Source organism: Gastrolobium bilobum, unplaced genomic scaffold (genome assembly GCF_033153095.1).
Source record: "Gastrolobium bilobum isolate Gb01-03AN ecotype WA unplaced genomic scaffold, APGP_CSIRO_Gbil_v1 utg44336, whole genome shotgun sequence".
NCBI classification, from domain to species: Eukaryota; Viridiplantae; Streptophyta; class Magnoliopsida; order Fabales; family Fabaceae; genus Gastrolobium; species Gastrolobium bilobum.
In genome coordinates, this window is record NW_026896514.1 from 16,894 (window position 1) to 30,718 (window position 13,825).

General features: G+C 36.1%; 2 protein-coding genes and 1 non-coding gene across 3 annotated transcripts; 2 read left to right on the forward strand and 1 right to left on the reverse strand.

Moving 5' to 3' along the window:
- Nucleotides 1–2,851: 2,851 nt before the first annotated feature.
- On the forward strand, nt 2,852–2,925 carry TRNAT-AGU (transfer RNA threonine (anticodon AGU)). The gene has a single exon. It is a non-coding gene; the product is annotated as a tRNA-Thr (tRNA).
- A 41-nt stretch (nt 2,926–2,966) lies between these two features.
- Nucleotides 2,967–5,160, forward strand: LOC133300196 (mitochondrial outer membrane protein porin 2-like). The gene is made up of 6 exons (XM_061499705.1): nt 2,967–3,123; nt 3,197–3,264; nt 3,579–3,689; nt 3,793–3,879; nt 4,068–4,276; nt 4,614–5,160. The coding sequence occupies exons 1-6, from the start codon at nt 3,072–3,074 to the stop codon at nt 4,918–4,920; spliced, it is 834 nt and encodes a 277-aa protein (XP_061355689.1). The 5' UTR covers nt 2,967–3,071; the 3' UTR covers nt 4,921–5,160.
- A 1,635-nt stretch (nt 5,161–6,795) lies between these two features.
- Nucleotides 6,796–8,093, reverse strand: LOC133300198 (F-box/kelch-repeat protein At5g43190). Its single transcript, XM_061499708.1, has one exon. The coding sequence runs from the start codon at nt 7,974–7,976 to the stop codon at nt 6,846–6,848; it is 1,131 nt and encodes a 376-aa protein (XP_061355692.1). The 5' UTR covers nt 7,977–8,093; the 3' UTR covers nt 6,796–6,845.
- Between the last annotated feature and the right edge of the window lie 5,732 nt (nt 8,094–13,825).

The window sequence follows — 13,825 nt, forward strand, 5'->3', positions numbered from 1 at the left end:
TCGGTTGACACGTAGGTTGGATTGTACTACTAGTCAAAATTTCCAGTGCCTGAAGTTTAGACCCGCTGAGGTAAGAGGGTTGTGATAATAGGCTCCTGGCAGGCTTCCAGCTGGAGGGGTACATGAATAAATCGAATTAACACCTGAACGAGAGGGATCTAGAGGTTGTGCAGGTATGGTACTATACAATTGATTATGACTTAAAGGAATTAATATGCACTACCCTATACTAACAATATGCATATACTTTTTTGTAGCCCATAACTTAAGAATTTCATAGTTAAGCATGCTTGATTTGGAGAAATTCTAGGATGAGGTGACCTCCTGTAAGTTTCTCACGAAGTGTGTGAGTGAAGACAAAGTATGCTGAAAAATCTTGTGTTGGTTTGTGGGGACAGTCATTGATCCTGCAAGTAGTTAGGCATTACAAGTGGTATTAGAGCAGGGCCTCTCTCCCAATACAGTATGGTTCAATGACGAACAAGGCAGAAGCTGGTGGGCATGTAACATCCCGAGCACTGACTGAATTGGCTACATGAACAAGGCAGTATGGTTCAATGAATTGGCTAGTTAAATCTTCCCAACTTTGGACTGAATTGGGTGGTAACGCGGAGTACCACCTAAGTGCTACCTCCTTCAAGGTTGTTGGGAATAACCGACATGCTATTGGGTCGGCTACATCTTGTGCCATCATGTTGGTCTAGAATTGTTCCAGATGTTCTTGCGGGTCTCCCTTCCCGTTGTATTTCTCAGTTGTAATTTTTACGTCTCAAGGAATAGGGACGTTCATGATACATGGGGTAAATGGATGAAAGATTCCTGAAACTGTTCTACAATTTCCGTGAGAATTCTCGTTCTCATTGGTGTCTTTTACTTCTTCACCTCTTTTGTTTTTGTGACCCGAAGGTCCAAGATCTCCTTTTGAATGTTCTTGTGTCGACTCACTTTCGCCGGAATTTTCAAGATCTTTCTTAGGCTCTTCTTCTTTTTCTTTTCCTTTTCCCTGATTTTTTTCTTTAGCCTTTTGTGATTTTTTCAATCGAGCTAAATCTCGATTCTGTTGGGCAATCTTTTTATTTTGCTATGTGATAAGGTTCAACAAGTGTTGGGTCGTAGGTGGGTTATCATGGTGCACGGAAATTGGTGCAACCGACAAGGCTGATTTCTCCCGAGAGGCAGGAGTCTCCTTCTGCATTCCTTTGGAGCCGTTCTGGGATTTGCTTCTGGTATCAACCATGTTTTTAAGTTAGAAAGAAATGGGTTCTAAATGATAGAATTTCCACAGATGGCGCTAATGATCAGACCAAATACAATATGGGCTGGCCAAAATATATCTGGCCTAATCACACACGATTGATGAGGATGTTCTGCTTCTTGGACTGGAGGTTGTTAATGATGATGTATGAACTCTGGTCCTTTGTTGGCGCAGTTGTTGAGACTGGATGGGGGGTACCTGCAATGATACTATGATGCTTAAGTCAGTATCAGTTGCAGGTGTATATGTATTCCTAGTGAATTAGATTATCATACCTGAGCATGTACCCTATGTTTATATAGTGGTTCTAATGCCGCATTCAGAAAGCGGTATGGCCTCTGATTGGCCGTTTCTGGGCTGCAGGTTTGGCTAGAGCCTTAATAACCTTATCTCTTAATGCCAGGCTACTTTGATAGAGCAGCGGCGAGCTGATGCTGTCCTTTGTTTATTAGTACAGAGGCGCAGTGGGTTTGTATTAATCCTTGAGATAGTTTCCTTACTTCTGAAATTATGCAATTAGGCGGTTTCATGCGCGATGAGTGCATCACGTCGCGTTATGTGCGATGGTAGACATCGCACCTAATTCTGGGCCCTCGAGGGATTGGGCTACGTTGTATGTCTTTGGGCCTCTAATAGACCTACTATATTTTATCCAGATCAGTTCTCAACAATTATTTTCTAAGTATTAGCAGGAAAAAAATTGCATCCACCATTTGCAATACAAGTATATCTCTCACTTATCCATTATCAAACTTATTATATATATATATATATATATATATATATATATTCTTAATTTATTTAGATTATAAGAAAAATTAGTGTTGAAGTACATACATAAAACCCAAGGGAAAGGACCATGCTAATTTTCTAGAAGATCCGCACACCCATTCCCCTCCTTGAAGATATATTGTTAATGAAAAGCATCTTGATTTTGCTTCGAGAAAGATTTCTTTAATCACTATTAAAATTAGTGCAAAAATCAGAGCATAAGTGTGGCAAGGAAAAACTACTTAATAAATCAGCTCTAGAGCCATCCAGTGGAGCATTGCACACTTACATTAAAAGTCATGTTGTAAAATATATATGTATTGATGATAAAAAAAATTATGTTTAAAGTCCAAACCTCCATGCATACATAACATTGTACCATACATTAACTATCACGAGAATTGTAACAATTAATTAGTTTTATTACTAATATTATTACCAATCAATTTCACCATTAGATTGATTAGTTGATCTAACGGTTATATTTATTTTCATCTTTGTATGCTTATGATTTCTCATATTTAATACTTTATATTTATTTACACTTTTGTATAGTTATGATTTCCCATATTTAATAATTGGGGAATCATAACTATACGAAGATGAAAATAAATATAACCGTTGGATTAATACAATCGATTTAACGGTGAAATTGATAGATAATAATAACACTAATTAGTTGTTACATTATCATACCATAACTATCAAAACCTTTTTGTTTTTGAACTAGGGGAAAAAACTTTGCCAAATCAAAAAAAATATAAACAATTATATTTGTCATTATTATATTATTTTTAGTTAACAATAGATAAGTAGATTAAACCAGCTCTCGTAGCTCAGTTGGTTAGAGCACCCGTTTAGTAAGCGGGAGGTCTTGAGTTCGACTCTCAACGAGAGCATGAATGTAGTTATTTTCTTTTTTTTGTAATAATTTTTTTTTGCCAATTCCCACCGCAAATGAGAGAGTACAAGGGTTTACATAAACCCTAAACCCTTGATTCTTTCTCTTTCGTTCTGTGCAGAAAAAAAGAAAAGAAAAGAAAAAATGTCAGGCAAAGGACCTGGATTCTTCTCTGATATCGGCAAGAAAGCCAGAGGTAACAACTAATTCCCATTTTCACATTTTTGATTCTTATGCTTTTCTCTCTAATTCCCATTCTGGTTTTACAGATATTCTTACTAAGGATTACAACTCCGATCAAAGATTCACCATCTCTTCCTCCTCCGACACTGGTCTCGTGCGTTCGCTTTCTCATCCCCGAACCCCTAATTTCCTCTCTTACCTTTTATTTATTTATTCATCATTATTATTAGCTGAATATTTATTTTGTGTCGTATTTAATTTCCTATAATCCTAATTACACGACTCATCGTTTTCATACTTTCATTCATTCGCCACTTGAAAGAAAAGATTTCTGTGTTAATTTTATAGTTTGAGTTTTTTCTTCTTATTTGCGGCTATCTATTGAAATTCCTTATTTATTTATTTATTTATTTTATTTCATATTGTTTGAGAGTAGTAGTAATTGTTAGTTACCTATCACAATTTCAGGACTTGAATTCAACATTGGTGAAGAGTAGAGGACTCTCCTCTGGGGATGTGGCTGCGGAATTTAAGTACAAGAACAAAACCGTTCATGTCAAAGTTGATACTGAATCAAATGTATATAGCTATATCTCTATCTTCTATTTCATGATTTTCAAAAATATGATGTTTTCTGTTTTTCTTAGGCAAGGAGTAATATATATAAATATCTGTTATGCAGGTGTTGACAACATTTACTATACCAGATGTTGTTCCTTCCACGAAATCCATTGCTTCTATAAGGCTACCTGATTACAACTCTGGCAAGGTACCGAGATGCACGTGGCGACAATTTTACCTTGTATTTGCAAGAGACTGATTATGTGAATAGAACCTGTGATCTCTGGGTCACATGACGACAACTACAACTGTTGTGCCGAGGTTCTGTCTTGGGATGTAAGATTCGACAGGAATATATCATATTTGACTCTTAATAATTATGTGTTTTTAATGCAGTTTGAGGTTCAGTATCTTCATGATCATGTTGCTTTTACTACTGCTGTTGGTTTAAACCGCTCCCCTGCTATTGATTTTTCTGCAACAATTGGTACTCCCAGTATTGCCTTTGGAGCAGAAACCAGCTTCTCCACAAGTATTCGCAAGTTTACAAAGTACAATGCTGGTGTGTGCTTGAAAATGCCAAGTTCCAATGCTTCAGTAATTTTGTAAGTAATTGAGTTTTTTTTTTTAATTATCAAATGTTAAAATGGCACAAGGAGCACATCCTTGTAAAGGCAAATACTATTGATATGGTGATTTTCTTTTGGCATGAAACTCAATGTTGTACACTTGTACTAGGATGTTCTTTCTTTAACAATTTTTAGATGCGTTTGAATGAAGCTATTTTTAGACATTGCGACTCTGGAAGAATTATTGAATTACTTGTATTGATTGTGTTGAGAAACGCACCCTACAATTTTTTAGGGCACAAATTAGCATGTGACGTCAATGTTGGCAAATTTTTGTTTTGGTATATAATCGTTTTACTTTTCATTTTTGCAGAGCTGACAAGGGAGACTCCATGAAGGTGTCATACTTGCACGAGCTAGACCGATTAAATGGGGGAGCTGCTGTGGGAGAGATTAGCAGAAGGTTCTCTACAAATGAGAACACGTTGACAGTTGGATGTTCATATGTGGTTGATCCTCAGACAGTTGTGAAGGCAAAGCTGAACAACCATGGAAATCTTGGGGCCTTATTGCAGCATGAGCTTACACATAAGTCATTCTTGACAATCTCAGGCGCATTTGAAACACAGGCTTTGGAAAAGAGTCCCAAGTTTGGTTTCTCACTCTTGCTCAAGCCTTAACTAATTTATAAATTGGGGTAATACGTTAAGTTATATCGTCATATGTTCCTACAATTAAGTTGTGAATGAAAGGAGGAAAGTTTAGCAAATTGGTATATAGATTGTTGATGTCTTCTCCCCCCCTTCCCCTTCCCCTTCCCCCATTATCTTCAAAAGATTGATTGGACGTCTTGAGATTAGAAAGGTGTTTTCACCGGGAATGAATTTTAAATTATTGATAGCATGTGATTCAAAACTAGTTAAGGGGAGAAATCTAAGCAATTATTTATTTTGAACTCCTGAGTATAGTTTAAACTCTATAAATTTTGTCTTTCAATATGTTGCATTGCATAATTCATACACACTTGACTGGGTATATTTGGAGGGTATCAATATGAGTTAAGACTAGTGACATCCCAGGAACAGAAAATTTGTTTAAATTCTTTTGAAGAGAATAATCGAAGTTATTTGAGTTCACAGACAGTCATCATGCATGCTTTCACCCTGACCCTCTGGGCTGTTTTGGTGGCAAATCCACTTGTTTGCAGTCCATTCAGGATTGTACACACTTTGAAAGCTTCTTCAAGAGGTTTGTGCAGATTTAAGTTGTGTGAATACATTGCTCTTATCAAATTACCACCACATTAGAGTCAAGATAAGGCTTCTAACAATGCCGTGTCATCTGCTTCAATTGTTGAATGCTTAACCGTCTTGGGAGACCTAACCGTCTTGGGAGACCTTCTCAGGTTCACATTCACACTCAATTATATATGAGGAATCATACCACTGATGTCTCGGAGAATAAATAAAAAATTGTTGCACATAAGCGTCGAAATTCTGTTTATGATGTTAGAACTGAGCATTCGAATTATACACCGGCTTTCCCTTTATGTGCATCCCATAAATATTTTGCAGGAATGATCGGTCATGGTCTTTTATTGGGAATCAAATTGCCCACATTGATTCTGATTTCTTTTATATAGAGACTATGTTAAAGACCTAAAGGATTCCTGTTAAGTTGGTCGTAAGAAGTAGGTTTAAAAGTCACCGTGTTCACATAAGCATAATTTTTATGCTTGAAATTTGATAAAAGAAACGAGACTCTAAAGTTTGGAGATAAGTAAGAAAGAAAAAGTTTTAATCATCAAAGAAATCTCGTGAATATTTTTCAATTCATCTTAAAGTTCAGATGTTCTAGATGTATTTTCGATCTAGAAGAGGTAAAAGTTCAACGACAAATAATAGGTTGAAGTTGATTGGTTTTAGTTGTTGTATTTTCCTATTGACTGCATAGAAAATAATGCCTAAAATTTACTCCGTCAACATGTCATTCAATCGACGTTGTCATGACGTTGTAGACTCTAACTACTCCATGTATGTAGTTCCCGCAAGCCATATCTCTGTCAGTATCGATAAAGACGATTCCAATTGACTTCAACAATGGATCCCTATTTATTTATTTATTTTTAAAATTCAAACACGATTGAGTTGCAAAGCAAAAGTTTAGATGGTTAATTGGTATAAATTTAAAACATAAGTTCTGGACGGCTGACTCGCTCCATAATAAATTAATTATGCAGCAACAAGGTATTAAAAAAAGAAGATTAATCATTCTAATTGTATGTTACTTGCAGCATGTTAGTGCAAATTACACACGCAAAAGAAAGAAACGATAAGGTAGGATTTTCATTAATTTTGGTGGAGTTGTTAATCAAGTTCCGACCTACAAAATTTTCTTGGTTAGGGTAGCTTCTAGCATGCTATGCAGTACCATAAAGTCATAAAGTAACAAATAGACAAGGTTCATGGACAAAATTTAATTCCAAAATCTAGCAGAAACAGAAATCAAATACAGGAAACAACTGAAACTGGATCAGCTCCTAGTACAATCCCAACACTTACATACAACAACCGAAATAGGAGAAACATAATAAAGAGAAACTCGATCAAACTGAAGCATATAGCTGTGGAACATAAGAAAACCACTTAAAACCACAGCTACATTTCAAAGGCAAAGAAGGGCACCTGGGAAGCCAATGCCATGTCCTCCTAGAAACCAAGTAATACAAGATCTCTGGCCACGTATAGCAGCAAATACAGATCATCCCTTCATGCCAAAAGCAATAAACATGCTCATAGTTATGGTAACACACGGACACAAATTTTCTACACATAAGATCAGGCAAACTCTGCACTTCAACCCAATTCCCATCTTCACCTAATTCCCACAACTTGATGCTCCTCGAGATTCCATTGTTCCCAATCCCACCAACCAAATACAATTTACCCTCTCCATCACTCACCAATCGAACAAAAGTGAGTTGACTCGGTAACTCACCAATTGGTCTCTCCCATCTTCCACTCTCCAAATCAAAGAACACAACCGAAAACGGTTCTGGGGTCGCAAAATACAAACCCCCATTGAAGAAAACGCCTTGTTGGTGATGGTTGTCGCCGAGAATTGGACCAAAACCTTCAAATCTTCGCCAAGAAAGCACATTTGAATCATAAACGAAGGCATTGTTTGAAGCTGACTCAGAACAGAGAACGAATATGGTATACCCAGATGGGGTAGTAACAAAAGTAAGATGCTCGAGATGAAGAAAGTGACCTGGGTATTCAATCTTTCTAGAGGACTTGGCTAAAAGGTTGCACACGAGCAAGGAACATGATGTGGAATCAGATAAGCAAAAGAGGCCACCAGAGGAGACAAGGGTGTTGAAGGGTGGTGAAGAGTGACGTGAATCAGAGAATGAGAGAGAGATGTTGCGCCAGGTGGCAAGGGTGCAATCATATAGAGGGTAATGGCGGTGAAATTGTGGGTGTGAGAGTAAAAGAAAGGAAGAGAAAGATGAAGAAGAAGAAGAAGAGTGTTTGGAAATGAAGGAAGGAGAGAATATGAGAGGCCAAAAACCCTTGCAAGTGGATCTCAGATTCAAGAAGGTTTTAAGAGGAAGAAAAGAGAGTATGTACTCGAGGATCTCAGGTGGCAATTTGCTCCAAATTCTGGGATCCATTGGAGGCGATCTCGGAGTGGAAAGGGAATAAGTCATGTTGTGGTTTTTGGTGTTCTTCATCGGAGTTTACAAAGATGTTATGTTTTGATTTGGTTTGGTTGTGGCGTGATGTTTCATCATCTGAAAGCTAGAAACAAGTTGCAGGAATTGACTCAGATTTCTTTTTTATTTTATGCATCATTTGCCCACAGAAAGTGACTACAACACTAAAAACCATTTTAAAAAAACCATTATTATAAAAAGAAACCACTGAACCATTGACTTGACTTGATAATCTTCCCGGAGAGAACAAGAAAATGGAATAGTACCAAACTCTTAAACTTTTTCCCATATAGTTTTACATACGTGATTTCTTGCATTATTAAACATTATTTTGTATCAAAAATTGATATAATAATAATAATAATAATAATTTAGGAGTTACTAATATTATTTAAAAGCATATTTTTTAATACTTAGGGTTTAGGGTTTAAGATCACATTAGTAATATTATTTAAAACTTTTTATTAAAATATAAGTATTAATTGTACCATATATCAAGTTACACGTGTATACATATTTTTAAAAGGAAAAAATTTATAAATTTCCTTATAATTATGTATTCCCTTATTTATTTTTAATCACTTATCCCCTATGATTTTTTTTTTTATCTAAATTCATCCTTAAAATTGTTATAAACTTAATTAATCTGGCAAGAAAAAAAATAGATTGATAACAAAAAAGAAAAAATAGAATAAAAATAAAATCAAATATGTTAAAAATTTACAACACTTACAAAAAAGATTAAAAGTAAGAAAAAAATAGAAGGAAAAAATATCAAATATGTTAAAAACTTACAACACTTATGATAACTCTCTGATGGAGAGTTATTTTTAGGCTTATTTGTAATGTTTTGGTGCCATGAATATGCATAATTCTCTTGGTTTTATATGATTAATGCATGAATTATATATTTTCATGATTTGAATGAGAAATATGTTAATTGTAGATATTTGAAGATAATTTGAGTGTTAGAACCATTTATTGCATTTGCTATTTTTATTGCAGGTCAGTGCTGTAGCATCGGAAAAAAATGTTGTAGCATTGAAGATGATGTCAGCAGTGATGTGGTTGACATCATCACCAGCAAGCTATGGACTCAAGCCCAACTTAAGGGAGGGAAGCTTCTGAGCGCGCAAACAGATATTCTGATCTGAATAATCACTCAAAGATGGTCAAGAAATCCTAATCAAATCTCCAACAAATCAGCGTCCACAAATCCAAATCAAATCTGAAGTATATTAGGAAAGATTTGGAGAAGATATGCAGCAGCATCATGCTCTATCCCCCGGACACGGGTTGGGTGAAGTTGAACACTGACGGTGCTTCGCGAGGTAATCCAGGGGTGGCTGCTTGTGGTGGCTTAATCAGAGATGAATATGGTAATTGGGTAAATGGTTTCTCATTTTATGTTGGATCTTGCTCACCTCTCACTGCGGAACTTTGGGGCATCTTTAAAGGCCTGGATCTAGCTTGGCAAGGAGGTTGGAGAAATATAATTGTAGAAAGTGATTCGGCAAATGCCATCACTTTGCTCACCAAAGATGGTGATGCAGCTCGTGAGTTAAGTCTTTTATGTCGCATACGAGCATTGGTCAATAAGGTCTGGAGAGTTATTTTCAAACATGCTTTCAGAGAATGTAATTCTTATGTGGATTGGTTAGCTAACTATTCTCTTGAGCATCGTGATGTAGTTAATTTTATTTGCTATCCCGATTCCCCTTTGGGTATTAGGCTGCTGTTACTTGCCCAGAGCAAGGGCTGGGGGGGAAAGAATGCATTTCCGGAATCTCAATGTTGCCCCACCAAAAGACGAGAACCCAATGCCAATCGCTGATCTGTTAATGAACTGATGTTTTTAGACACCGAGTTATTATAATTAATTAATTTCGGGGCTATGCCCCGTCTTTTACCAAAAAAAAAGTAAGTTTGAACGACGAAAGAAGTAGAAAGTAAAAAATAATTGATTAATATAAAAGGTACGTATAACATAAAACCCAAAAGAGTATTCATTATGAAGTAGTCAAAAGACTCACAACTAAATCAAATCTTACTTACATATTAGTTTCTTTTTATCAAATCCAAATTCAGTTTGTGCTAAGATCAAATTATGATTACTGTCCACCAAAAAAAAATAAATTATGATTACCATCATTGATGTAGTACTGCGGCTTTTCCTAGAGCTCCATTTTGGACATAGTTTCAATCTCCATAGCCCATGATTTTCACAATTTCGCATTTACTTCATCACCCATCATTTCATTTTCCTCTAATCAAGAGTCTATCAAACTTGGCCTTAAATCATCAAAAGAGTCATCATATTGATCTTGATATTCATATTGTAAAACTAGAGCATTAGTTTTTTATGTATCTTTGTCATCCTTATTATCCAGAATACTGAGATCAAGCAAGTCAGCTTTAGATTTTCCTCACATATTTTACACGTGATGAGGAGGATGAAATCAATATGCTGTTCCATCTTGTCTGTCAACAAAAATATTGCATAGTCACTTTTGCAACTAGGAATCAGTGAATCGTGCAATCTGGCAAGGAGGCTTAGCAGTTCCTCATTCCCATAACTCCCAAAGTGCAAACCAGAAAGCATCAGTATTTATTAGGAAAACTTTCCATTACAATTGTTATGGACCTGACAAAGTCTACATTTTAAAAGATCCAAGAAGAGCTAATAGCTAAGAGAATATTCTGTTCTACAGTAATGGATCAAGAACCAGCTCCTATTATTGCTAAGAGGCTCAGAATTCTACTACTGTCAGGTAATCCATCTATACCCTCTCTCTATTAACTGTTACTGTGCACACACGCCACTCTTTGGCTATGCAGTTATTATTATAGTGTACTGTGACCTGTTGATCTCAAAAGTATCTCTCCTATAAATACCTGAGCGAGAACACATACATCCAATAAAAATATATCAGCGATGTTGGCTGGACATCTATCTTCCTAGAACCAACGGCGGACCTACTTATGGGCAGCGTCTGTACTTTTTTTGAAAAAAAAATGCAAAGTTTTGTTTACGTCTTGTACACTGGTGAACTTCAAAAAATTAGAAAATCACATGGGAACCTTTGGTATACCGGCGGACCTATTTTTTTGAAGTCCTCAATATGGCATGGTTAGCACAGGACAATATCGTGTTGAACCTGAGATCACGTGTCGAAGCATCGTGGCAATGGCTTTCTCTTGACTTTTTCTTGTGTTTTTTTTTTCTTTGTTGATGTTTTATGATATATCAAAAGTGGAAGACCTACTGTTGTGCAAGTGCAAATATAAACTTCCTTTAAAAAAAATTTTCAGAGTGCTGCCCCCGAACTCCCGCCATTAAATATGCAGACATAAATAAAAAATTTTGGGTCCCATTGCCTAGTATGAAACAACAATCCTCGTCATAAATTCTGCTAGGATGAAAGAAATCAACATAAGCCTTGAATACATGATAGACCAAATATAATGTTAGACAAGTCGCTTTGAAATTGTCTCGCCATCAATAGGTAATAGACAGCAATATTAAGCATAATTTAAAATATGAGCATAACTGACATAGATACTATAAGAGATCCACATCCCCTGCATGTGATGACTTATTCAAAGCCGAGACATCAAACGAAAATCATCGAGGTTATTGTAACAACAGATTCTTAGTATGGAAAACTATTACATTAAGCCTTAGACATCATAAAAAAGAAGAAAAAAAACAAAAACTCAAATTTTAAAAGATACCTCATTTCAACTGGGCAAGAAAAGAATATAGCTGCTGGTTTGCATGCATTAACAAAAGCATCCATTGATACGATTGCATCATTTATAAAGTCTATTACCTATATCACCAGAACAAATGGCATTAATCTTATGCTGCTTAAAACTCAAACTAGATAAACCTAAGCTCAAAATTTTGCAATGTAAGTGAGAAAAGCACTACAAGTTTTTAAGAAACCAGGGGAGTCAATAAACATTTCCCTGGAATTCCATTTGCCACAGAAATATTCTACTTTTAAATTGCCTTAAAGTATATGCAGTAGGTATTATCTATTGGTGAAATGGGGTTGTATAAGAGAGAATGTGAAAATACTATTAATCTATTGATTTGCTTCTGTATATTCCAAGTTTTCTGGAGCTACACTCATTTAATGTCTGTGTTTAGTGGATTGTGCCAACAACTGTGTTAGGAAGCCTCCTATTGTGAGGGTCCAAAATTTAACAAGAATAAAAAGAATCAGTTCTGAGCAATATTTGCAAGTAATGAAAAATAAATTGCAGCAAATTCTCAAAACAGAATGTAGAGGTCAGCCAAATGAAAATCATGCATTGTATGCTAAATGAATTCCTTAGTCCACAAAACTGCAATGATGAGGGGAGAACCCACCTCCACAGTCTCTCAAAGTGATGCTATCAGCAGCATCGGCACCAGGGTCTTTATTGGAAGAACTTCATGATATATAAATTGTTGACAGTAAAGATTATTGAAGATCAAAGAAAAGATAGCAGAAACCAGAGTCCAACAATAACCCCAGTAACAATTCCATAGGGCCCCCCATGAAGAAAAATCATACCATCTGCTCCCAAATTGTAGGAAGCTATCCAGAAACTCGGGAAGGGAGTGTCAGTAGCCACTAGCCACTACAAATGTAAAAGAAATAACAAAACACTTAGAATTGGTGGCGCAGAGCTAGAAAATTTTCTAAGGGGCGAAATTACAATGTACATTTTTTTCTTGAAATGTAATCATTTATACGATAATAGTGCTCACAACTGAAGACTTCTATAAACTACGGCCATTAATTACATATTTAAAGGGGCCGTGAGCCCCTCCTTGAACAAGCATATCAAATATAATAGGACATTAATACAAGACTTTGGGTGTCAAAATAAATGGATAATGATCAAGGTTTGGCTATTCAAGATGCCGCCGAAAATTGCTCAAACATTAAAATTATATAAAAGAAAATTATTATTTTTATCCTTACTTGCTCTTGTATTCCACCAATGGCTATAACAAACTTACTTTTTTAGTATTAATTGGCAAACAGTTGCCTAGCCTGATGAATTTTACGAGCCCCACATCAGAAAATGACTCACTGATTTTAGTTATTTATATACACACCTTAAAGTTTTAAGTCAACTTCCGGGGATGTGGTCAGGATTGCTTACGTGGCTTACTAAACCCTAAACCCCCCTCATTATTGAGGGCAATCTCAATGTTGGGGTCTTTATCCGGTGTTTCCCCCGTGTGGTAAACAAAGAAACATCGACGCCTTACACGTGTAGCAATCCACGATTAACCTTGGGAGGGGTTCGCAGGTAGTGCTTGCCTACATCTGAACGATGTATCGCGAGTCACTGTTGTCCTCACCACTCCCGCATCCCCACTATTTTGTCTACACAAAAAATAAAAAATTCTTGTGGGGGAGAATCAAGCTAGACAACTAATTTTTCTCATTTCTTATTGGGTGAGAGTAGAATCAAGCTATTTATTCTAATATTTCTCTCAATTTTCTTACACTCACGTATAATTGGAGGGCCCACTAAGAAAAAGAGAAAAAAATAAAATAGTAATGTGATTATGTAAGTGTAGAAAAATATTTTTCTTTTATTTTTTCTTTTTTTTGGAGTTACCCAACCCTAATTATCTCTTTGAGACGAGTTGGCTCCCTCCGGTATCCCCACGAGCTTCGACTCTTTGAGCTGGCTATGAGACTAATCCGGAGTGCGGGAGAACAGTGATGGCTAAAGGTTCAGCCCCCTCCCCAAGAATCCATTCAGCGGAAATCGACTTTTATTTCTCTCTTATGCAACTTGAGAAAAATATTACCCTTTATTTAACGAGGTGTATACAAAATTTCATCTAATATAAC

What these genes read in the sequence shown, in the direction of transcription:
- LOC133300196 (XM_061499705.1), top strand. Translation starts at nt 3,072, where the DNA reads ATGTCAGGCAAAGGACCTGGATTCTTCTCTGATATCGGCAAGAAAGCC. An exon ending in CCTCCTCCGACACTGGTCTC is followed by an intron (nt 3,265 to 3,578) that starts GTGCGTTCGCTT and finishes TCACAATTTCAG; the next exon opens with GACTTGAATTCAACATTGGT. An exon ending in AAGTTGATACTGAATCAAAT is followed by an intron (nt 3,690 to 3,792) that starts GTATATAGCTAT and finishes TCTGTTATGCAG; the next exon opens with GTGTTGACAACATTTACTAT.
- LOC133300198 (XM_061499708.1), bottom strand. Translation starts at nt 7,976, where the DNA reads ATGAAGAACACCAAAAACCACAACATGACTTATTCCCTTTCCACTCCG.